The following is a 22,118-nucleotide window of genomic DNA, read 5'->3' as shown; positions in this document are numbered from 1 at the left end:
AAACAAACCCCACCATTGGGCCCTTTCCCCTTTCATTCTTCTGTTTTCTACACACCAAACCCAGTCGTGGCTTTGGAGATCACTTTAAGCTTGTCTCTAGCTGGCAAACTAAGGAGGGTAATGGAGAAGCTCCCCCACCCCCAACCCCGCCTCTTCCTTCTGGGAGCAAATCTAAGTCTGGCCCTGGCTCCAGATCCCTCCCAAACTGGACCTACGAAATCCTCAGCACAGAAAACACCCCTGCGTTCCACACACTGCACCCACACTCAGCCACTGCGGGCAAGGAGGGCACAGGCCAGGTTCCCGAGAGCTCAGGTGAGTGACACACTGGAATGGCCCAGGGCGCCCTCACCCTGCTCAGCTTCTGGCTCCAACATTCCAGAAGCTAAGGCCTCTGCCATCCCTGCCCTTTCCCATCCCCCTCCCTTCCTTTTTTTTTTTTCCCGGGGAGGCCAGGTCTTGCTGTCACCCAGGCTGGAGTGCTGTGGGATCCTGGCCACTGCAGCCTTGAATTCCTGGGCTCAAGTGATTCTCCTGCCTCAGCCTCTGGAGTAGCTAGGACTAGAGGCCCTCACCATCCTGCCTGGTTAATTTTTTAAAATATTTTTTAAAGATTTTAAAAGATGGGGTCTTGCAATGCTGCCCTAGGTTGGTCTCCAACTCCTGGCCTCGGCCTCCCTAGGGTCTGGGATTACAGGCAGGAGCCACCCTGCCTGGGCCCATCCTTTTGCTGAGTCATCAGAGTTTTGTTCATTCTCATACCAGCTCTGGCCCCTAGTAGCAGCTCAGTTCCTCAATGGGCCGTGTTTGTCCTGGATCCCAGATACACTGTGGCTTGGCAAGTGGATCACGGACCTGGCTGGCCTGGGAGGTTTCCACATGTGAGGGGTTCAGGGGCTCAAGGAGGGGAGCACTGGGGAGAGGAGCCCACTGGGTGGAGGCTGGGGGGTCACAGCAGGAAATGGTGAGACAAAGGGCGCTGGCTGGCAGGGAGACAGCACAGGCAGGTCCTAGAGCTTCCTCAGTGCAGCTGGACTCTCCTGGAGACCTTCACACACCCTGATATCTGGGCCTCCTGCCCCACGAGGGTGCTTTCACTGGTCTGCACCATGGCCCAGGCCCTGGGATTTTGAACAGCTCTGCAGGTGAATGAAAGGTGCAGCCAGGCTGGGGAACCACGGCATTAGAGCCCGACCTGGTTTTCAGCCCCAGCCCCGCCACTGACTGGCTTTGTGAGCACGGGCAAGTCACTCAGCCTCCCTAGGCCTCAGTGACTTCCCTGAAAGCAAGAATTCCACTTTCTTGCTGTTGTGATGGTGTTAAGGGAATGGGCCTGGCTCTGGCCCCTGACGCAGGAACATGGAGCTGATCCAGGACACCTCCCGCCCGCCACTGGAGTACGTGAATGGGGTCCCGCTCATCAAATACTTTGCAGAGGCACTGGGGCCCCTGCAGAGCTTCCGGGCCCGGCCTGATGACCTGCTCATCAGCACCTACCCCAAGTCCGGTAGGTAAGGAGGGCCACCCACCCTCTCCCAGGCGGCAGTCCCCAGCTTGGCCAGCGAGGTCGTGCCCTCAGCCTGCTCACCTCCCATCTCCCTTCCTCTCCAGGTACCACCTGGGTGAGCCAGATTTTGGACATGATCTACCAGGGCGGTGACCTGGAGAAGTGTCACCGAGCTCCCATCTTCATGCGGGTGCCCTTCCTTGAGTTCAAAGCCCCAGGGATTCCCTCAGGTATGTGTGTGTCCTGGGTACAAGGGGAGTGGAGGAAGACAGGGCTAGGGCTTCAGCTCACCAGACCTTCCCTGATCCACTGCTCAGGGATGGAGACTCTGAAAGACACACCGGCCCCACGACTCCTGAAGACACACCTGCCCCTGGCTCTGCTGCCCCAGACTCTGTTGGATCAGAAGGTCAAGGTGAGGCCAGGCACAGTGTTTCACACCCGCAATCTCAGGACTTTGGGAAGCTGAGCTGGGAAGATCCCTTGAAGCCAGATGTTCCAGAGCAATCTCTTCCAAAAAAAAAAAAAAAAATTAGCTGGGCGTGGTGGTGTGTGCCTGTAGTACCAGCTACTCAGGAGGCTGAAGTGGGAGGATCACCTGAGCCTAGGAGTTCAAGAGTGAAGGCCGGGTGCGGTGGCTCACGCCTGTAATCCCAGCACTTTGGGAGGCTGAGGCGGGTGGATCACAAGGTCAGGAAATCAAGACCATCCTGGTTAACACGGTGAAAGCCCGTCTCTACTAAAAAATAGAAAAATTAGCTGGGCGCGGTGGCGGGCGCCTGTAGTCCCAGGTACTCGGGAGGCTGAGGCAGAAGAATGGCATGAACCTGGGAGGCGGAGCTTGCAGTGAGCCGAGATCCCGCCACTGCACTCCAGCCTGGGTGAAAGAGTGAGACTCTGTCTCAAAAAAAAAAAAAAAAAAAAAAAAGAGAGTGAAGTGAGCTATGATCACACCACTGCACTCCAGACTAGATGACAGAGAAATCTTTTCTCAAAAAAAGATGAAGAATAAAAAGAGGGGCCGGTAGGCGCAGTGGCTCACGCCTGTCTTAAAGTGTCCCAGCACTTTAAGAGGGTGAGGCCGCCAGATCACCTGAGGTCAGGAGTTGGAGACCAGCCTGGCCAACATGGCAAAATCCCATCTCTACTAAAAATCTGAAAAAATTAGCCAGGCATGTTGGTAGGCACCTGTAATCCCAGCTACTTGGGAGGCTGAGGCAGAAGAATTGCTTGGAACCTGGGAGGTGGGTGGTCGCAGTGAGCCAAGATCGAGCCACGGCATTCCAGCCTGGAAGACAGAGACTTCATTTCAAACAAAGTAAATAAATAAATAAAGATTAAAAAAAGGGGTCCGGGCGCATTGGCTCACGCCTGTAATCCCAGCACTTTGGGAGGCAGATCACCTGAGGTTGGGAGTTTGAGACCACCTGGAGCAACATAGAAAAACCCTGTGTCTACTAAAAACACAAAATTAGCCGGGTGTGGTGGCGCATGCCTAAAATCCCAGCTACTCAGTAGCCTGAGGCAGGAGAATCACGTGAACCTGGGAGGAGGAGGTTGTAGTGAGCCGGAGATCGCGCCATTGCACTCCAGCCTGGGCAACAAGAGCGAAACTCCCTCCCAAAAAAATAAAAAAGTGTGCTACCTGTGGTGGCTTACTGCTATAATGCCAGCACTTTGGGAGGCCAAGGGGGGTGGAACGCTTGAGCTCAGGAGTTGTAGACCAGCCCGGGAAACATGGGGAGACTCCATCTCTATAAAAATGCAAAATATCAGCAGGGCATGGTGGCATGGTGCTGTAGTTCCAGCTACTGGAAAGTCTGAGGTTGGAGGACTGCTTGAGTCTGGGAGGTCAAGGTTGCAGTGAGTTATTATCACTCCAGTGCACTCCAACCTGGGCGACAGAAAAAAAGAAAGATCAAGGTCTTTTTTTTTTTTTTTTTTTTTGAGACTGTCTGTCTCAATAAATAAATAAATGAATAAATAAAAATAAAATAAAATAAAGTAAAATAAATCCCACAATTAAAAGAAAAAGCAAAGGTCCAGGTGTGGGACATGTGAATCCCGGGAAGGAGGCCCCGGCTCAGTCCAGCTTTGGTCCTGTTCTTCTGGGAAAGTCACCTCACTTCCTCCAGCCTTGTCTCATCTTCTGCGGGGGGCGGGGACTGTCTGCCTCTTGCTCTGATGATCAAGAACATGAGACTCTTCCGTGTAGACCTAAGAAAGGTAGAGGGTGTGTCCTCACAAGCCCACAAAATTTGGTGGTGGTGGGAACACGCCTGGTGGAGCATGCCTTGCTCCAGATTGGGGTGTGATGCATTGATGCAGATTATATTACTATAGAATATGATGGTCTCAGGGACCAGGCAGGACTTTTGCTTCTGAGCAGGGTTCAGATCCCGGCTCGGCCCTACCTGTGCCGTGAGATCTCAAGCAAGGCAGCCTCTAAGCCTCAGGTTCCTCCTTTGCCAATCCAAGAGATGAGCTGGCCTGGGGCGGGCTGTGTGGCGATGGTGCTGGGGTCGAGTCCTCTGCCCCTGCAGGTGGTCTATGTTGCCCGCAACGCGAAGGATGTGGCAGTTTCCTACTATCACTTCTACCACATGGCCAAGGTGCACCCTGAGCCTGGGACCTGGGACAGCTTCCTGGAGAAGTTCATGGCCGGAGAAGGTGGGTTTGACTGGAGGAAGGAGGGTGTGGAGCCGAGGGGTGGTGGTTACAACGCACAGCAACCCTGTGTCGGCGCCCCCTGCCCGCTTCTCCAGTGTCCTACGGGTCCTGGTACCAGCACGTGCACGAGTGGTGGGAGCTGAGCCGCACCCACCCTGTTCTCTACCTCTTCTATGAAGACATGAAGGAGGTGAGACCACCTGTGAAACTTCCCTCCATGTGACTCCTGGGGGCGGGCACCTCACAGGGACCCGCCAAGGTCGCCCAGCCCCCTCCCTGGGCAGCCCCCACAGTAGGCCCAGATTCCCCATCCTGCCTTCTTGGCCCAGGCCTCCCCACTACAGGCCCCACCTGGCAGCGGGCCCCACACAGCTCTCATCTCCCGCACCTGAGTCAGCTGCGTGGGTGGCCACGGATCAGAAACTTAGTCCTAATGCTACTCCCTGCCAAAGGGTGTGCCACCCAGGGCCACAGTCCCGGAAGAAGACCATCCCAGTCCTCACCCATAGGAGCCAAGCCCAGCTCATGATGGGATCACAGGGCAGAGAGCAATTCATTTTACCCCAGGGACTGGGGCCCCGGGGGTTGAGGCTCTTCGGGGTTTCCAGGGGAAATGGCCAGATCCCCTCTGAGGTTAGAGAGGCGGACTCGTTTTATTTTGCTCCACTGAGGAGCCCTCTGCTGCTCAGAACCCCAAAAGGGAGATTCAAAAGATCCTGGAGTTTGTGGGGCGCTCCCTGCCAGAGGAGACCGTGAACTTCATGGTTCAGCACACGTCGTTCAAGGAGATGAAGAAGAACCCTATGACCAACTACACCACCATCCCCCAGGATCTTATGGACCACAGCATCTCCCCCTTCATGAGGAAAGGTGGGTGCCAGCCAGCACGGGGGGTTTGGGGCGGGTGGGAGCAGCAGCTGGAGCCTCCCCATAGGCACTCGGGGCCTTCCCTGGGATGAGACTCCAGCTTTGCTCCCTGCCTTCCTCCCCCAGGCATGGCTGGGGACTGGAAGACCACCTTCACCGTGGCGCAGAATGAGCGCTTCGATGCAGACTATGCGGAGAAGATGGCAGGCTGCAGCCTCAGCTTCCGCTCTGAGCTGTGAGAGGGGCTCCTGGGGTCACTGCAGAGGGAGTGTGTGAATCAAGCCTGATCAAGGGGAGAATCAATCCTGACCAAGAATAAAATATGAATTGAGGGCCAGGGACGGTAGGTCATGTCTGTAATCGCAGCAATTTGGGAGGTTGAGGTGGGAGGATCATTTGAGCTCAGGAGTTCAAGACCAACCTGGGCAACATAGTGAGATTCTGTTGAACAACAACAAAAAAATAACAAAATAAAATCAATTTTTGAAAAGATAATAAAATACGATTTGTGGGCCAGGCAGGGTGGCTCATACCTGTAATCCCAGCAATTTGTAAAGTTGAGGCCGGAGGATCACTGGAGGACAGGAGTTTGAGACCAGCCTGGTCAACGTTACAAGACACCAACCTTACAAAAATTTGAGAAAATTATCTGCATGTGGTGGTGGGCACCTGTAGTCCCAGCTACTTGGCAAGTGAAGGCAGGAGGATAGCCTGAGCCAGGGAGGTTGTGGCTGCAGGCAGTTGGCTGTGACTGGGCTAATCCACTCAAGCCTGAGGGACAGAGTGAACCCTGCCTGAGAAATAAACAATTTAATGAAAATAAATTTGATTCATGACCAGCCTGGCCAACATGGTGAAACCCCGACTCTACTGAAAACAAACAAACAAACAAACAAAACAACCCATAAATTAGGGGGGCGTGATGGGGGTGTGCCTGTAATCCCAGCTACTCCGGAGGCTGAGGCAGGAGAATTGCTTGAACCGGTGGGGGAGAGGGCAGAGGTTGCAGTGAGCCACGATCGCCCCACTTCACTCCAGCCTGGGCATAAGAGTGAAACTCCATCTCGAAAAAATAATAATAATGAATAAAATAAAATAAATTATGATTTGGGCTCGGCTCGGTGGCTTATGCCTCTAATCCCAGCACTTCAGCCTGGTGGATCATTTGAGGTCAGGAGTTGGAGACCACCCTGGCCAACATGACGAAACCCCATCTCTACTAAAAATACAAAAATTAGCAGGGCATGATGGTGTGTGCCTGTAACAATCCCATCTACTCTGGAAGCTGAGGTGGGAGAATGTACTGAACCTGGGAGGTGGAGGTTTTATTGAGCTGGGATCGCACTTCAGCCTGGGTGACAGAGCAAGACTCCGTCTTAACAACAAAACAACAACAACAACAACACTATGATTTGTGTTCAATGCAGAGTCTCTATTCCAAGCCAAGACAAACCCTGAGCTGAAAGAGCGATCGCCCACTGGGGCCAAATACGGCCACCTGCCCACTCCAGCTCCTCAACTTGCCCTGTTTGGAGAGGGGAGAGGGTCTGGAGAAGTAAAACCCAGGAGACGAGTGGAGGGGGAATGTGTTTAATCCCAGCACGTCCTCTGCTGTCCTGCCCTGTGTCGTTGGGGGATGGCGAGTCCGCCAGGCGGCGTCACTTTTTCTTGGGCTCCTTACAAGCCACCACGTACCTCTGAGCCACATTGAGGGGAGGGGAATAGCCATCTGCATAGGAGGTGTCTTCAAACAGGACCGAGTAGTCATCCTGGGGCTGTGGGGCAGGCAGACAGGAGCGGCTGCTCAGAGACCCCCAGGCCAGGAGAGGCACCCCCTTCCCCCAGCCTAGACCGCAGAAGCCTCTGGGCTGTGGACTCTCAGCCACTCCCACCATTGTTCACTCTGGGGTCAAGAAGTCTTGGCCCAGTCCCTGCTGCTACAGAGATCTTTTCTCAGTGGCAGGAGGCCCAGGGCAGTGAAAAGGGTGGGGAGAGGAAGGGGCATTGACTCCCTTCCCAGTGGGGCCATAGCTTGAGGGTCTGCTGCCTTTCAGGGACTCTGTGTTTGGAGGACCAAGGGCAAGCCAAAGAGCAGCAGGCCCGGATCCTGGCCTCAGGTGGCTTGTGTCCCATGTCACCAGGAGCATGAGGGGGCAGGAGCTGTGGGCTCAGGGCAGGAGTTTCCCGTCTCAGAGCTGGTTCTCCTGGGGCTGTAGAAGGGAAGGCGCTGACTTGGGGCTTGCCAAGGCTGTCAGGGCTGGCAAGGGGACAGTAGTCTTTGGGGCTGGAGTGGAAGAGGGAGGGCTGCTGGCAGGTCCCATTAGCTCAGGAGATGAGGACAAGTGGGACAGAGCAGGAAGAGGAAGAGGACCCCCAAGCCTCTCTGATCAGCCCGTTCTGGTATCACCAATGACCTCTCCACCTCTCCCCTGGAGGCTGCTTTACCTGCTGTGGGGGCGCATGGATCAGGGCACAGTAGAAGCAAGTGGTCTGGGGTTACAGGGCCAACATGAGCTGCTCCTTCTGGAATAAGGCTGTGGGGTCCATCTGGGGGTTGGCCTTCCACTGAGGCCATGACTGCCAGCTCATGGTGTGTCTCCTGGGGGTTGTGTCAATCTGTGGCTGGGGACACTCCTTTCCAGCTTGACGGCTGTTGTGATACCTGGGTTCTCGTCTTCTTGGTTTAAAATAAAGTAAGTAGGCAGGGAGCGGTGGCTCACGCCTGTAATCCCAGCACTTTGGGAGGCTGAGGCGGGTGGATCCCCTGAGGTCAGGAATTCGAGACCAGCCTGGCCAACATGGCGAAACCCCATCTCTACTAAAACTACAAAATTAGCCGGGAGTGTTGGCACGCACTTGTAATCCCAGTTACTCAGGAGGCTGAGGCAGGAGAATCGTAGTGAGCCGAGATCGCGCCACTGCCCACCAGCCTGGGTGACAGAGCAAGACTCTGTCTCAAAAAATAAATAAATAAATAAGCAAAATAAAATAATTTAAACAGGAGACACACAGCCAAAGAAGTGCAGCATGGAGTAACTTATTGCAAAACAAAACAGTATTTTGAAAGTTAAGTGCAGAATAGACAATACACCTTGAGTGAGTTCAGAATGGGCTGCTCCTCAGGGTGGGACAGTGTTGATTACTGCAAGAAAAACTCCCGTTATGGGAGTCTTACACAACTGTTCATAATGGGTGAGAAGAGGCGTCACTAGTAAGCATGTTCTGGGTGGTCCTCTGGGTGCACATGGGCATTTGCTATACATGCTTGTTCCTAGGATGCATATCTCATTAGCATTTTAAATCTCCACCCAGGGGTGTGGTTTTTACTATTAAAATGAGCAAAGGGTCAGTTTGAGGACAGGTAAAATGAAAATGCACATGTTCTCCAAAGGGAAAGTCCCTACTGAAGATAGCTTTGCTTGAGCTCAGTGATCAGGCAAATGCTGAGGCTTACTGTGTTGGCCGTGCGGTCACCAAGGCCGCAGCATCCTGAGAAGGTGGTTGTCTCCTTGACTACCTTTCCTGCCTCACCTGGGCTCCATGCCCTGCCCTGGCCCAAACAAGGACCCCCCGCCTGTCTGATCAGCCTGTTCCTGACATCACCCATGGCCTCTCCCATGGAGGCTGCTTTACCCACTGTGAGGGTGCATGGATCAGGGCACGGTAGAAGCAGGTGGTCTGGGGATACAGGGCCAGCACGAGCTGCTCCTTCTGGAACAAGGCCTCAGGGTGTCTCCGGGTTGACCTTCCACTGGGGCAGCGGGATGATTCGGCGCCAGCTCATGCTGTGTCTCCTGGTGGTTGAGGGTCTTGTGTCAGCCTGTGGCTGGGTGGGGATGGTCCTTCCCAGCTGTTATGCTGCCCCAGGCTCCATGACCTGCCCTGGCCTGGACACTCACTCTTTGCCTTCTTCATCGATGTCATCTACCTCATACCTGTGGACAAAAGGAGGAAAACGCTGGATGCAGCCAGGGGCATAGTCCCTGTGGGGGAGTGCGGAGGATGGGGGCAGGGCGAGGACCCGGTGGTCCCTGCACAGCCGGCCCCGCCCGCAGCACCGTCTGGGGAGCTTTTCTCCCGCTGTGCAGACAGGAAGCAGAGCGGCAGCCCAGGCAGGTGCAGTGACCAGAGAACAGCCCCGGGGCTGGTGTCACTCACTTGTTGGTGGTGTGGCTGTAACTGATCACCTCAGCCAGGATCCACTGCTCGTCCCCATCCACGGCCTTCACCCGGGCAGTCACCTTGTCTCCAGGTCTGGCCACATAGTCTCCTGAGGCGGAGATGGCCCCACAGAGGGGTGGGGGCCTGTGAGTGGAACAAAGGGTCAGTCCCAGCCCCTGGGCACCAGTCCTTCCCTCGCAGCTGCTGCCCTCACTTGTCACCAGGCTTCCCGATCCACAGGGGCAGGGTCATGGCCGACTGCTGCAGCAGGGTCATCAGCACCCCTCTGCGCACGGTCTTCCGGGGTGGCTCCGAGTCATCGTAGAGACCCGCGATCTTGGCTGCTGTGGGAAGGAAGGGAGGCCTGAGACCCCAGGCACAGGGACTGGCCCTGACCCCCCAGCATGCTGCACTGAGCTGTGGGAAGGAGCCCCTGGGAGCCTCGAGCTCCCAAGTGAGCCCGAGGGCCCAGCAGGACTGTGACCCGATCGGCCAGGTGTCCTACAAGGGCTGCTGTGCTCAACTACAGATGGGTGAGATGGCAGCACAGCTGGCACCCAGAGGGAGGAACCAGGGAGGGACAAAGCGGGTTCCGAGGTGCTGGTCAGGTTCTCTTCCTGATGTCGGTGCTGACCCAGAAGTGTATTTAATGAGAATTTCCTAAAATTCGAAGGATCCCGCGGGGTTCCTGAGAGATGGAGGCGCTTCTTCAGCGTCTACCTGCTCTACTGCCTGAACTCCTGTCACCAGGACCGCGTCTACGTGGGGTTCACTGTCAGCCCTGCTTGTCGGGTCCAGCAGCACAATGGGGGCCTCACAAAAGACAGGGTCCAGGCCGGGCGCAGTCGCTCACGCCTGTAATCTCAGCACTTTGGGAGGCCTCAAGTGGTCGGATCACTTGAGGTCAGGTGTTCTTTGAGAACAGCCTGGCCAACATGGTGAAACCCCGTCTCTACTAGAAATACAAAAATTAGCCGGGCATGGTGGCACGTACCTGTAATTCCAGCTACTTGGGGAGGCTGAGGCAGGAGAATCGCTTGAGCCCCGGGGGTCAGGGCAGTGGTTGCAGCGAGCTGAATCGCGCCATTGCACGCCTGGTGAGACGGGGAGGGTCTCTGTGGCTTGAGGAAGGCTTCCTGGAGAAGGCGGCGGACCCCGCGAGGCACAGGCCTGATGAGAGGGACCCGCCAGGCCTGTGACAAGGGTGGGGCGTCTGGGGAGGGGACGAGGCCTGTCGCAGAGGAGGCGCGTGACGGGGAGCCAGTGCGCTGGGAATCTCGGCGGTGGAATTCCCGGAAGGAGCGGGCTGGGGCGGGGTGATGACCCAGGCTGGAGTCCAGCGTAGGGGTCTTGGTGGGCACGCTGGGGTCGGATGGAGCGCAGGAGGGAGAGGATGGGGGACAGGTGGGTGGGTACCTGGGAGGGAGGCAGGGCCTGAGGTGGACAGGTGCAGGGGGCGTGACTTCAGGCAGGGGCGGGGCCTGGGACTCTGCTGAAGCCGGGAATGAGCACCTCGCTTTCGGGTGGGATTGGAAGGGACTCGCGGTGGAGCGCGGCGGGATATTCCCGTTCTCCTCCCCAGGGAGATAGCGCTCTTGGTGCACAGCTTCCCGCCCGCCGTGCCGCCCTTCGAGTAAGGAAGAAGACCGGGCGGCCGCTAGTGGCCGGGGTTTAGGGTCCGACACCCGCCCGGAGCCGCCCTGATGCCCCCCTACCCTGCCGCGGTTGGAGTGGGCCTGGCACCCTCGCTCTGTGCGGGCCTCCCTTTCCTGCTGCGCCCCGACCTCCTCCCGCCGCACCGCACTGGCCACTGGCCTTCGGGCCTCCTCTGCCCCAGGGCGCCGCGCAGGTCCCATTGCTGACTCCAAGCCTGAGCCTGAGCCGGACCCTGGGACCTAGAGGCCTGTGCGCCCTGCGCGCCCACGCGCTCCAGGTGAGGTCCGCCCCGGGCACGGAGGCTCGATCTTCCAGACGACTTCGGATCCAGCTGTTTGTTGAGGAATCAGGAAACGCCCTGACACTTTTGCGGCCCTGTCCCCATCTCTAAGATGGGATGATAGTAGTTCTGGCCATTCCTGAGCACAGCAGGACCTGCCTTTTCCCTTTGACTGGAAGGTTCTTCTCTACAACTTCTGTCTTGATAACCTGCCACCTCCACAGGGCGGTCTTCCCAGGCTCCCGATTTAAAATTGCAGCTCTGATAAGCCGGGCATGGTGGCACATGCCTGTAGAACCAGCTATGGGGGAGGCTGAGGTGGGAGGATCGCCTGAACCCAGGAGTTGGAGGCTGCAGTGAGCTATGATCACTCCACTGCACTACAGCCCCGGCAAAAGAGCAAGACCCTGTCTCTAAAAATATAAAATTAAATTGCACCTCTTATGTACTTCCCCATCCGCTCCTTTTCCTGAATACTTTATGTTACTTGCTTCGTCTTTATGGCTCTCATTAGTCTCTCCCACCCCAACCTTTGCACTGAACTGCCCGAGGGCAGCTCTTGTCACTGCTGTAGAACAAAATCTTACACAGAGCTGACGGCCAAGAAATAGTTAATAAAATAATGGACAATGGGCGCCTTCTACTGAGCTCCTGCTAATTGTGAGTAGAGGACTTGCTCTGTGGAGATTCAGTGACCTGCTGGGTGTTGCTGAGCTGTGAGGAAGTTCAGGTCTGGCTGCAGTGGTGAGGCTGTGACTCAATCAATCGCTGCTGATGCTCACAGGACCTTCACCAGCTTAGTCCCAGGGGGCAAGGATTTTAAACCCCCACGTCCATTTCCTCGTCTGTAAGATGCAAATAAGAGTCACCCCTGCCTCACGGGATGGAGCTGTGTAATGCCCAGAACAGTGCCTGCTGAACAGAGGGGCTTGCTGCCAGCTCCCTCTCCCTCCTTGTCTCTTACTTGCCTGCTGCCTGGGACAGGATGAAGACGGGTCCTTGTGTTGCCCCAACCCTGGCTGCCCCCTAAGGGCTCACGTGATCTGCCAGAGGAGTTCCTTCCGGAAGAACCAGGGCAGCTTCTGCCCCTAGAGGGCCAATGCCCTAGGTGAGTGCAGTCCCCTGGCCCCAGCCTGGTCCAGCTCTGGGAAGAGGGTGCCCAGTTGTGCAATCCAGGCCAGGGCAGCCAAGTGCTGATCTTGGTATTCAGGGCTGAGGCTGGAGGAGGCTTGTGATGCCTGACTCTGTATTTCTCTCTGGCCCCATGCCTTGGTAGCTGTGAGGTGTCACTGCTTTGGGTGACCTGATCTGGCTGTGCCGGATGAGCACGGAGGAAATACTAGAAGACTTGGAATTAGAAGACGTGAGTGGGCCTTGGCCCCAGCCTCCCTACCCCACTCCCTGCCCTGGGCTGCCTGTGACCAACCTTCTTGCCTCTGCAGGCACAGTGGACAGCCCTGCTGGAGCCTGATCCTCAGTGTCCCTAACCCCCGCCAGATACCGGTGGCCTAGGGGAGGTCCTCAAAGACCAGTGGGATATCGACCTCGATCAGTATCCGGGCTGTTGACACCTTTGCCAGAAATAATTTAAGGACGAGTCAGAAAGTCATGAACGTAGGGAGACTTTTGGCAAAGCGAAAGGACTCATTCAAGAAGAGGAATGTGGGGGTCCTCAAGAGAGTGTTCATGCCCTACAAGGTTTGGGGCTGACCTTTATGGGCTTCTTTAACTAAAGAGGGGTATATATTCATGAAGGTTCCAGGAAAAGGTAAAGATTTCTCAAGACCGTGGTGCCACAATTTACACCCAAATACAGGTGTTCCTGGAGCCGTCTTGGCACTGGTGGGTGTATGGTTTCATACGTTACTGATCATACAATAAGATCCTAGGTGAAACCTACATCAAATACAGCGCCATGTTGTGTCTGGTTGGTCGTAGCCAGCTTGGTCCTCATCCTATTTTTCAGGGACTTATTGGCCCTTGGCACATGCAGCTATTTCAAGTTTCCTTCTTCTGGTCATGTGAAACTGCTGCCTGGGATTTTCTATTCTCTTGCTACCACTCTATAAATCTCACATTCTTGCCTCTTTTCTGTGCCACCCCCTGCTGTTCAGGCTGGTTTTTACTAGAGTGCAATGCAAAGTCTGAGTCAAGAGGGCCTCCTGAAGGTTGCTGAGGGCAGGGGCGGAGCTAGTAGCCTGAGGACCTGCCAGTCATGGGGATTCACCAGGGGCCCAGAGGAGGGAGGAGAGGCCTGTGGCCCTGGCAGGGAAGCAGCCTCTCCTCTGCCTGGAAACCCCATGTCTCAGCTTTCCCTGCTTGCCTCTGAGCTCACGCAACTCTGGGAAGGCTTGGGAGACTCACCTTTACTCAGATGGTTGTTTACCCGTCTCATGCCCAGCTTGATCCTAGACTTTAAATAGTGAGGACAAAGAACGAGGAGGGTGGGGGGATGCCCTGCTTCCACAGGGCCCTGTGGCTTCCAAGCCTCAACCTCCTCTGGCCTCTGTCTGTGAAGCCTCCGTCTGTGGAGCCTCTTTAAAACCCATGGAAAGAAAAGTACCTGCCAGGGGCTGTGGTTCTTCTAGGATCTTCTATCGATGCTCTGTGAGGTCCCCAGGGAGCCATGAAGCTGGGGCTGGCTCCCAGGGCAATGGGACTGCAGTGTCCTTGTTCTTTCTTGTTCTATGCATCCATGCTCTGCTCCACCCCTGCCCCTTCACTCTGCCCACACACATCCCTCCAGACTGGCCTTGTGGTCAGAGCCTGGAGTGCACGGGCTGCTGGAGGCCTGTGGGCTGCACTGGGCCAGAACCCCTGGCGCCTTCAAGACTGGCCTGGAGCCAGCAGGTAGGTGACCTTTCCCAGGCCTGCCTATCCCATCTTTCTCCTCCAATCCCTCCCCTCTCTTGCCTGGGTCAATTAGAGAAAGCTTGTCTGTTGGAGTTCAGGGGCAGGTCAGGAGCCCCATGACAGCTCAAAAAAAAAAAAAAAAAAAAAAAACCCACAAAAACAAACCCACTGTTGGGCCCTTTCTCCTTTCATTCTTCTGTTTTCTATACACCAAACCCAGTCATGGCTTTGGAGATCACTTTAAGCTTGTCTCTAGCTGGCAAACTAAGGAGGGTAATGGAGAAGCTCCCCCACCCCCAACCCCACCCCTTCCTTCCGGAAGCAAATCTAAGTCCGTCCCTGGCTCCAGATCCCTCCCACACTGGACCTAAGAAACCCTCAGCACAGACAACACCCCTGCATTCCCCACACTGCACCCACACTCACCCACTACGGGCGAGGAGGGCACAAGGCCAGGTTCCCGAGAGCTCAGGTGAGTGACACACTGGAATGGCCCAGGGCGCCCTCACCCTGCTCAGCTTCTGGCTCCAACATTCCAGAAGCCGAGGCCTCTGCCATCCCTGCCCTTTCCCCATGGATATCCCATTTCAGACAACCCCGGCCGGCGTGAATCCCCCTCCCTTCCTTTTTTTTTTTCCGGGGAGGCCAGGTAGGCCTTGCTGTCACCCAGGCTGGAGTGCTGTGGGATCCTGGCCACTGCAGCCTTGAATTCCTGGGCTCAAGTGATTCTCCTGCCTCAGTAGCTATGACTACAGACCCTCACCATCCTGCCTGGATAGTTTTAAAAAGTATTTTTAAAAGATTTTTAGAGATGGGGTCTTCCAATTCTGCCCAAATTGGTCTCCAACTTCTGGCCTCAGCCTCCCTAGGGTCTGGGATTACAGGCGGGAGTCACCCTGCCCAGGATCCTCCTTTTGCTGAGTCATCACAGTTTTGCTCATTCCCACACCAGGCTCTGGCCCCCAATACCAGCTCAGTTGCTCAATGGGCTGTGTTTGTCCTGGAGCCCAGATGGACTGTGGCCGGGCAGGTGGATCACAGGCCCGGCCAGCCTAGGAGTTGCCACATGTGAGGGGCCGAGGGGCTCAAGGAGGGGAGCATCGGGGAGAGGAGCCCACTGGGTGGAAGCTGGGGGTCACGGCAGGAAATGGTGAGACAAAGGGTGCTGGCTGGCAGGGAGACAGCACAGGCAGGTCCTAGAGCTTCCTCAGTGCAGCTGGACTCTCCTGGAGACCTTCACACACCCTGATATCTGGGCCTCCTGCCCCACGAGGGTGCTTTCACTGGTCTGCACCATGGCCCAGGCCCTGGGATTTTGAACAGCTCTGCAGGAGAATGAAAGGTGCAGCCAGGCTGGGGAACCACCGCATTAGAGCCCGACCTGGTTTTCAGCCCCAGCCCCGCCACTGACTGGCTTTGTGAGCACGAGCAAGTCACTCAGCCTCCCTAGGCCTCAGTGACTTCCCTGAAAGCAAGAATTCCGCTTTCTTGCTGTTGTGATGGTGTTAAGGGAATGGGCCTGGCTCTGGCCCCTGACGCAGGAACATGGAGCTGATCCAGGACATCTCTCGCCCGCCACTGGAGTACGTGAAGGGGGTCCCGCTCATCAAATACTTTGCAGAGGCACTGGGACCCTTGCAGAGCTTCCGGGCCCAGCCCGATGACCTGCTCATCAGCACCTACCCCAAGTCCGGTAGGTGAGGAGGGCCACCCACCCTCTCCCAGGCGGCAGTCCCCAGCTTGGCCAGTGAGGTCATGCCCTCAGCCTGCTCACCTCCCATCTCCCTTCTTCTCCAGGCACCACCTGGGTGAGCCAGATTCTGGACATGATCTACCAGGGTGGTGACCTGGAGAAGTGTCACCGAGCTCCCATCTTCAGGCGGGTGCCCTTCCTTGAGTTCAAAGTCCCAGGGATTCCCTCAGGTGTGTGAGTGTGTCCTGGGTGCAAGGGGAGTGGAGGAAGACAGGGCTGGGGCTTCAGCTCACCAGACCTTCTCTGATCCACTGCTCAGGGATGGAGACTCTGAAAGACACACTGGCGCCACGACTCCTGAAGACACACCTGCCCCTGGCTCTGCTCCCCCAGACTCTGTTGGATCAGAAGGTCAAGGTGAGGCTGGGCACAGTGTTTCACATCCACAATCTCAGTACTTTGGGAGGCTGAGGTGGGAAGATCCCTTGAAGCCAGAAGTTCCAGATGAGTCTCTTCCAAAAAAAAAAAAATTAGCTATGCATAGTGGTGTGTGCCTGTAGTACCAGCTACTCAGGAGGCTGAGGTGGGAGGATCATCTGAGCCTAGGAGTTTAAGGCTACAGTGAGCTATGATCATACCAGTGCACTCCAGACTGGGTGACAGAGAAACACTGTCTCAAAAAAAAGATGAAGAATAGAAAGAGTGTCCCACCGGTGCAGTGGCTCAAACCTGTAATTCCAGCACTTGAAGAGGCTGAGGCAGGCAGATCACCTGAGACTAGGAGTTTGAGATCAGCCTGGCCAACGTGGCAAAACCCCCTCTCTACTAAAAATACAAAAAAATTAGCCGGGCATGGTGGCAGGCATCTGTAATCCCTGCTACTTGGGAGGCTGAAGCAGGAGAATTCCTTGAAGCTGGGAGGCAGAGGTTGTAGTCAGCCGAGACCTCACCATTGCACTGCAGCCTGGGAAACAGAGCAAAACTCTGTCTCAAAAAAAAAAAAAAAAAAAAAAAAAAGCGGCAGGTGGCAGGGGGCTGGGCCTGTTGTGGCTCACGCCTGTAATACCAGCACTTTGGGAGGTCGAGGTGGGCAGATCACCCGAGGTCAGGAGTTTGAGATCTGCCTGGCCAACATGGAGAAACCCCATCTCTACTAAAAATACAAAAATTAGCCAGGCGTTGGGGCAGGCGCCTGTAATCCCAGCTACTCGGGAGGCTGAGGCAGGAGAATAGCTTGCACCTGGGAGGCGGTGGTTGCAGTGAGCCGAGATTGTGCCACTGCACTCCAGCCTGGGAGACACAACGAGACTTTGTTTCAAACAAAACAAATAAATATTAAAAAGTTTGCCACCTGGGTGGCTCACTGCTGTAATGCCAGCACTTTGGGAGGCCAAGGTGGGTGGATCGCTTGAGCGCAGGAGTTCCAGACCAGCCCAGGAAACATGGGGAGACTCCATCTCTATAAAAAATGCAAATAATCAGCAGGGCATGGTGGCATAGTGCTATAGTCCCAGCTACTCAAAAGTCTAAGGTTGGAGGATTGCTTGAGCCTGGGAGGTCAACGTTGCAGTGAGCTATTATCACTCCAGTGCACTCCAACCTGGGCAACAGGAAAAAAGCCCAAGGTCTTTTTTCTCTTTTTTTTGAGACATAGAGTCTCAAAACAACAACAACAACAACAAAACAAAAAAACCCACAACAAAAAGAAAAAAGCAAAGGTCCAGGTGTGGGGCATGTGAATCCCGGGAAGGAGGCCCTGGCTCAGCCCAGCTTTGGTCCTGTTCTTCTGGGAGAGCCGCCTCACTTCCTCCAGGCTTGTCTCATCTTCCGCGGGGGGGACTGTCTCCCTTTTGCTCTGATGACCAAAAACATGAGACTCTTCCGTGTAGACCTAAGAAAGTAGAGGGTGTGTCCTCACAAGCCCACAAAATTTGGTGGTGGTGGGATCACGCCTGGTGGAGCATGCCTTGCTCCAGATCGGGGTGTGACGCATTGATGCAGATTATATTACTATAGAATATGATGGTCTCAGGGACCAGGCAGGACTTTTGCTTCTGAGCAGGGTTCAGATCCCAGCTTGGCCCTATCTGTGCCGTGAGATCTCAAGCAAGTCAGCCGCTAAGCCTCAGGTTCCTCCTTTGCCAATCCAAGAGATGAGCTGGCCTGGGGCGGGCTGTGTGGTGATGGTGCTGGGGTCGAGTCCTCTGCCCCTGCAGGTGGTCTATGTTGCCCGCAACGCGAAGGATGTGGCGGTTTCCTACTATCACTTCTACCGCATGGCCAAGGTGTACCCTGAGCCCGGGACCTGGGACAGCTTCCTGGAGAAGTTCATGGCCGGAGAAGGTGGGTTTGATGGGAGGAAGGAAGGTGTGGAGCTGAGGGGTGGTGGTTACAACGCACAGCAACCCTGTGTTGGCGCCCCCTGCCCGCTTCTCCAGTGTCCTACGGGTCCTGGTACCACCACGTGCAAGAGTGGTGGGAGCTGAGCCGCACCCACCCTGTTCTCTACCTCTTCTATGAAGACATGAAGGAGGTGAGACTGCCTTTGATGCTTCCCTCCATGTGACACCTGGGAGCAGGCACTTCACAGGGACCTGCCAAGGCCACCCAGCCCCCTCCCTGGGCGGCCCCCCAGCAGGCCCGGATTCCCCATCCTGACTCCCTGGCCCAGGCCCCACTGCAGCCCCATGTGGCAGCGGGCTCGGCACAGCTCTCATCTCCTGTGCCTGAGTCAGCTGCACGGGTGGCCATGGATCAGCTACTTTTTTTTTGAGACAGTCTTGCTCTGTTGTCCAGGATGGCGTGCAGTGGTGTGATCTCAGCTCAGTGTAACCCTCCCTCCCAGGTTCAAGTGATTCTCCTGCCTCAGCCTCCTGAGTAGCTGAGATTACAGATGCCCACTACCATGCCTGGCTAATTTTTGTGTTGTGCCATGTTGGCCAGGTTGGTCTCCATCTCCTGAGCTCAGGTGATCCGCCTGCCTCAGCCTCCCAAAGTCTTGGGAATTACAGACCTGAACCACGGCCCCTTGCCACGGATCAGCTATCTATTCCAATTGCTTCTCCTTGCCAACGGTTATGTCACCCAGGGCCACAGGCACAGAAGACCATCCCAGTCCTTACCCATAGGAGCCAAGCCCAGCTCATGATGGGATCACAGGGCAGAGAGCAATTCATTTTACCCCAGAGACTGGGGTCCCAGGGGTCGAAGAGCTGGCTCTATGGGTTTTCAAGTGGAAGTGGCCAGTTCCCCTCTGAGGTTAGAGAAGGGGACCCCTTTTATTTTCTTGAATTAGCAATCCTAGCCTCCACTGAGGAGCCCTCTGCTGCTCAGAACCCCAAAAGGGAGATTCGGAAGATCCTGGAGTTTGTGGGGCGCTCCCTGCCAGAGGAGACCGTGGACCTCATGGTTCAGCACACGTCGTTCAAGGAGATGAAGAAGAACCCTATGACCAACTACACCACCATCCGCCGGGAGTTCATGGACCACAGCATCTCCCCCTTCATGAGGAAAGGTGGGTGCCAGCCAGCACGGGGGTTTGGGGCGGGTGGGAGCAGCAGCTGGAGCCTCCTCATAGGCACTCGGGGCCTCCCCTGGGATGAGACTCCAGCTTTGCTCCCTGCCTTCCTCCCCCAGGCATGGCTGGGGACTGGAAGACCACCTTCACCGTGGCGCAGAATGAGCGCTTTGATGCGGACTATGCAGAGAAGATGGCAGGCTGCAGCCTCAGCTTCCGCTCTGAGCTGTGAGAGGGGCTCCTGGGGTCACTGCAGAGGGAGTGTGAGAATCAAGCCTGACCAAGCACCTCAAGAATAAAGTGTGATTTGTGTTCAATGCAGAGTCTCTATTCCAAGCCAAGACAAACCCTGAGCTGAAAGAGTGATCGCCCACTGGGGCCAAATACGGCCACCTCCCGGCTCCAGCTCCTCAACTTGCCCTGTTTGGAGAGGGGAGAGGGTCTGGAGAAGTAAAACCCAGGAGACGGGTGGAGGGGGAATGTGTTTAATCGCAGCACGTCCTCTGCTGTCCTGCCCTGTGTCGTTGGGGGATGGTGAGTCCGCCGGGCGGCGTCACTTTTTCTTGGGCTCCTTACAAGCCACCACGTACCTCTGAGCCACATTGAGGGGAGGGGAATAGCCATCTGCATAGGAGGTGTCTTCAAACAGGACCGAGTAGTCATCCTGGGGCTGTGGGGCAGGCAGACAGGAGGGGCTGCTCAGAGACCCCCAGGCCAGGACAGGCACCCCCTTCCCCCACACTAGACCACAGGAGCGTCTGGGCCGCGGACTCTCAGCCACTCCTATCATCCTTCACTCTGGGGTCAAGAAGTCTTGGCCCAGTCCCTGCTGCTACAGAGCTCTTTTCTCAGTGGCTGGAGACCCAAGGCAGGGAATAGGCGGGGAGGGGTAGGGGTGCTGACTCCCTTCCTAGTGGGGTCATAGCTGGAGGGTCTGCTGCCTTTCAAGGACTCTTTGTTGAGAGGACTGAGGGCAACCCAGAGGGCAGCAGGCAGGGATCCTGGCCTCAGGTGGCTTGTGTCCCATGTCACCCAGAGCACAAGGCGGTAGGAGCCCGGGGCTCAGGGCAGGAGCTTCCCATCTCGGAGCTGGTTCTCCTGGGGCTGGAAGCCACTGACTCGGGGCTTGCCAAGGCTGCCAGGGCTGGCAAAGGGATGGTGGCCTTTGGGGCTAGAGTGGAAGAGGGAGGGCAGCTGCTGGGTCCTGTCAGCTTGGAGCCTGTGAGATGAGGACAAAGGGAAGGAGTGGGGAGAGGACCCCCCGCCTGTCTGATCAGCCTGTTCCTGACATCACCCATGGCCTCTCCCCTGGAGGCTGCTTTACCCGCTGTGGGGGCGCATGGATCAGGGCGCGGTAGAAGCAGGTGGTCTGGGGATACAGGGCCAGCACGAGCTGCTCCTTCTGGAACAAGGCCTCAGGGTCCGTCTCCGGGTTGGCCTTCCACTGGGGCAGCGGGATGACACGGCGACGGCTCAGGGTGTGTCTCCTGGGGGAAGAAGGGCTTTTATCAACCTGTGGCCGGGTGGGGATGCTCCTTCCCAGCTGTTAGGTTGCCCCCAGGCTCCATGCCCTGCCCTGGCCTGGACACTCACTCTTTGCCTTCTTCATCGATGTCATCTACCTCATACCTGCAGACAAAAGGAGGAAAACGCTGGATGCAGCCAGGGGCGCAGTCCCTGTTGGGGAGTGAGGATGGGGGAGGACCTGGTGCTCCCTGCACAGCCAGCCTCTGGGGAGCACCCTCTGCGGAGTTTTCTCCCGCAGCCCAGGCAAGTTCGGTGACCAGAGAGCAGGCCCGGGCCTGGTGTCACTCACTTGTTGGTGGCATGGCTGTAACTGACCACCTCGGCCAGGATCCACTGCTCGTCCCCATCCACGGCCTTCACCCGGGCAGCCACCTTGTCTCCAGGTCTGGCCACGTAGTCTCCTGAGGCAGGGATGGCCCCACAGAGGGGTGGGGGCCTATGAGTGGAAAAAAGGGTCAGTCCCAGCCCCTGGGCACCAGTCCCTCCCTTGCAGCTGCTGCCCTCACTTGTCACCAGGCTTCCCGATCCACAGGGGCAGGGTCATGGCCGACTGCTGCAGCAGGGTCATCAGCACCCCTCTGCGCATGGTCTTCCGGGGTGGCTCCGAGTCATTGTAGAGACCCGCGATCTTGGCCGCTGTGGGAAGGAAGGGAGGCCTGAGGCCCCAGGGACAGGAGCTGGCCCTGACCCCCCAGCATGCTATACTGAGCTGTTGGAGGAGCACCTGGGAGCCCCCAGTTCTCGAGTGAGCCCGAGGGCCCAGCAGGACTGTGACCCCATCGGCCATGTGTCAACACCTATAGGGGCTGCTGGGTTTAACTACAGTTGGGTGAGACGGCAGCACAGCGGGGGTCCAGGGAGAGGAACCAGAAGAAAGAAAGCGGGTTCCGAGGTGCTCTTCAGGCTGTGTTTGCTGATCTGAATGCTGGTTACAGAAGTGTGTTCAGTTAGTGAATATTTCATTGAATTCTGCACTTACGTGTACTTTTCTTCTATTAATATACATTGTAATTCAACAGAAAGTTAAAAACAAGAACAACAACAAAAAAAATTAAATGTGCACCTTCAACCTCCTCAGGCACGGCTGGACACCCCACCTGACTTCACACAGAGCCAGCATGGTTGCATGGGGACACTGACATGCCAAGATTCTGCCCACCATGGGATTGTTGGGAGGGCAGACAGGTAGGAGAGCCTAATGCAGGCTGAAGGGGTCTGGAAGGCTGGCTTTACAACACACAGCGTGTGGCTCTGCAGAAACCAGCCAGGGCAAGAGATGGGCATGGGCCATGGCAGAGGAGGGGGCGACTGGCCCAGGCCCCAGAAGGGGCAGGAGATGAGGGGCCGGGGCGGGATGATCTCTGGCTGCTGAGGGAGAACTGGGAAA

General features: G+C 56.2%; 4 protein-coding genes across 16 annotated transcripts in view; 2 read left to right on the top strand and 2 right to left on the bottom strand.

The window, feature by feature from the left end:
* Positions 1-124: 124 nt before the first annotated feature.
* On the top strand, positions 125-5,544 carry LOC129015837 (sulfotransferase 1A1). 2 transcript variants are annotated; one of them, XM_054454468.2, is made up of 8 exons: positions 125-315; positions 1,325-1,507; positions 1,612-1,737; positions 1,825-1,922; positions 4,051-4,177; positions 4,273-4,367; positions 4,867-5,047; positions 5,171-5,544. In XM_054454468.2, exons 2-8 carry the CDS (start codon positions 1,360-1,362, stop codon positions 5,281-5,283), a joined length of 888 nt encoding a protein of 295 aa, XP_054310443.1. In that variant the 5' UTR covers positions 125-315; positions 1,325-1,359; the 3' UTR covers positions 5,284-5,544. The 2 variants fall into 2 exon arrangements, with proteins under 2 accessions (XP_054310443.1, XP_054310444.1); XM_054454469.2 differs by having other exon boundaries at positions 126-315; positions 1,356-1,507.
* A 2,356-nt stretch (positions 5,545-7,900) lies between these two features.
* LOC129015836 (proline-rich protein 36-like) lies at positions 7,901-14,265 on the bottom strand. Of its 4 annotated transcripts, none has more exons than XR_010124279.1 (6): positions 10,200-14,265; positions 9,420-9,549; positions 9,203-9,349; positions 8,944-8,979; positions 8,682-8,838; positions 7,901-7,994 (listed from the first exon to the last, which is right to left on the bottom strand). XR_010124279.1 is itself a non-coding variant. In XM_063654253.1 (6 exons), exons 1-6 carry the CDS (start codon positions 11,059-11,061, stop codon positions 8,769-8,771), a joined length of 999 nt encoding a protein of 332 aa, XP_063510323.1. In that variant the 5' UTR covers positions 11,062-14,265; the 3' UTR covers positions 8,080-8,768. The 4 variants fall into 4 exon arrangements, 3 of the variants coding, with proteins under 3 accessions (XP_054310442.1, XP_063510323.1, XP_063510322.1); XM_063654253.1 differs by lacking the exon at positions 7,901-7,994 and having other exon boundaries at positions 8,080-8,838; positions 10,200-10,375; positions 10,622-14,265; XM_054454467.2 differs by lacking the exon at positions 7,901-7,994 and having other exon boundaries at positions 8,067-8,838.
* Positions 14,266-14,347: 82 nt separating this feature from the next.
* LOC129015832 (sulfotransferase 1A2) lies at positions 14,348-19,520 on the top strand. 6 transcript variants are annotated; one of them, XM_054454457.2, is made up of 8 exons: positions 14,348-14,466; positions 15,536-15,687; positions 15,792-15,917; positions 16,007-16,104; positions 17,904-18,030; positions 18,126-18,220; positions 19,021-19,201; positions 19,324-19,520. In XM_054454457.2, the coding sequence occupies exons 2-8, from the start codon at positions 15,540-15,542 to the stop codon at positions 19,434-19,436; spliced, it is 888 nt and encodes a 295-aa protein (XP_054310432.1). In that variant the 5' UTR covers positions 14,348-14,466; positions 15,536-15,539; the 3' UTR covers positions 19,437-19,520. The 6 variants fall into 6 exon arrangements, with proteins under 6 accessions (XP_054310432.1, XP_063510321.1, XP_063510320.1 ...); XM_054454456.2 differs by having other exon boundaries at positions 14,353-14,466; positions 15,505-15,687; XM_063654251.1 differs by lacking the exon at positions 18,126-18,220.
* A 153-nt stretch (positions 19,521-19,673) lies between these two features.
* The window catches only part of LOC129015833 (SAGA-associated factor 29), an 89,283-nt gene continuing 86,838 nt past the window's right edge, over positions 19,674-22,118 (bottom strand). For all 4 annotated transcript variants that reach the window (XM_054454463.2, XM_054454462.2, XM_054454464.2 and 1 more), the window contains 5 exons: positions 21,238-21,367; positions 21,021-21,167; positions 20,798-20,833; positions 20,529-20,691; positions 19,674-19,874 (listed from right to left, as the gene is read on the bottom strand). In XM_054454463.2, the coding sequence (XP_054310438.1) occupies positions 19,758-19,874; positions 20,529-20,691; positions 20,798-20,833; positions 21,021-21,167; positions 21,238-21,367 (593 nt within the window). In that variant the 3' untranslated portion in view covers positions 19,674-19,757. The remainder of the gene's footprint in view (positions 19,875-20,528; positions 20,692-20,797; positions 20,834-21,020; positions 21,168-21,237; positions 21,368-22,118) is intronic.

The sequence above is a fragment of the Pongo pygmaeus genome, chromosome 18, assembly GCF_028885625.2.
Source record: "Pongo pygmaeus isolate AG05252 chromosome 18, NHGRI_mPonPyg2-v2.0_pri, whole genome shotgun sequence".
NCBI lineage: Eukaryota > Metazoa > Chordata > Mammalia > Primates > Hominidae > Pongo > Pongo pygmaeus.
This window is presented reverse-complemented; position numbering and strand designations above follow the sequence as displayed.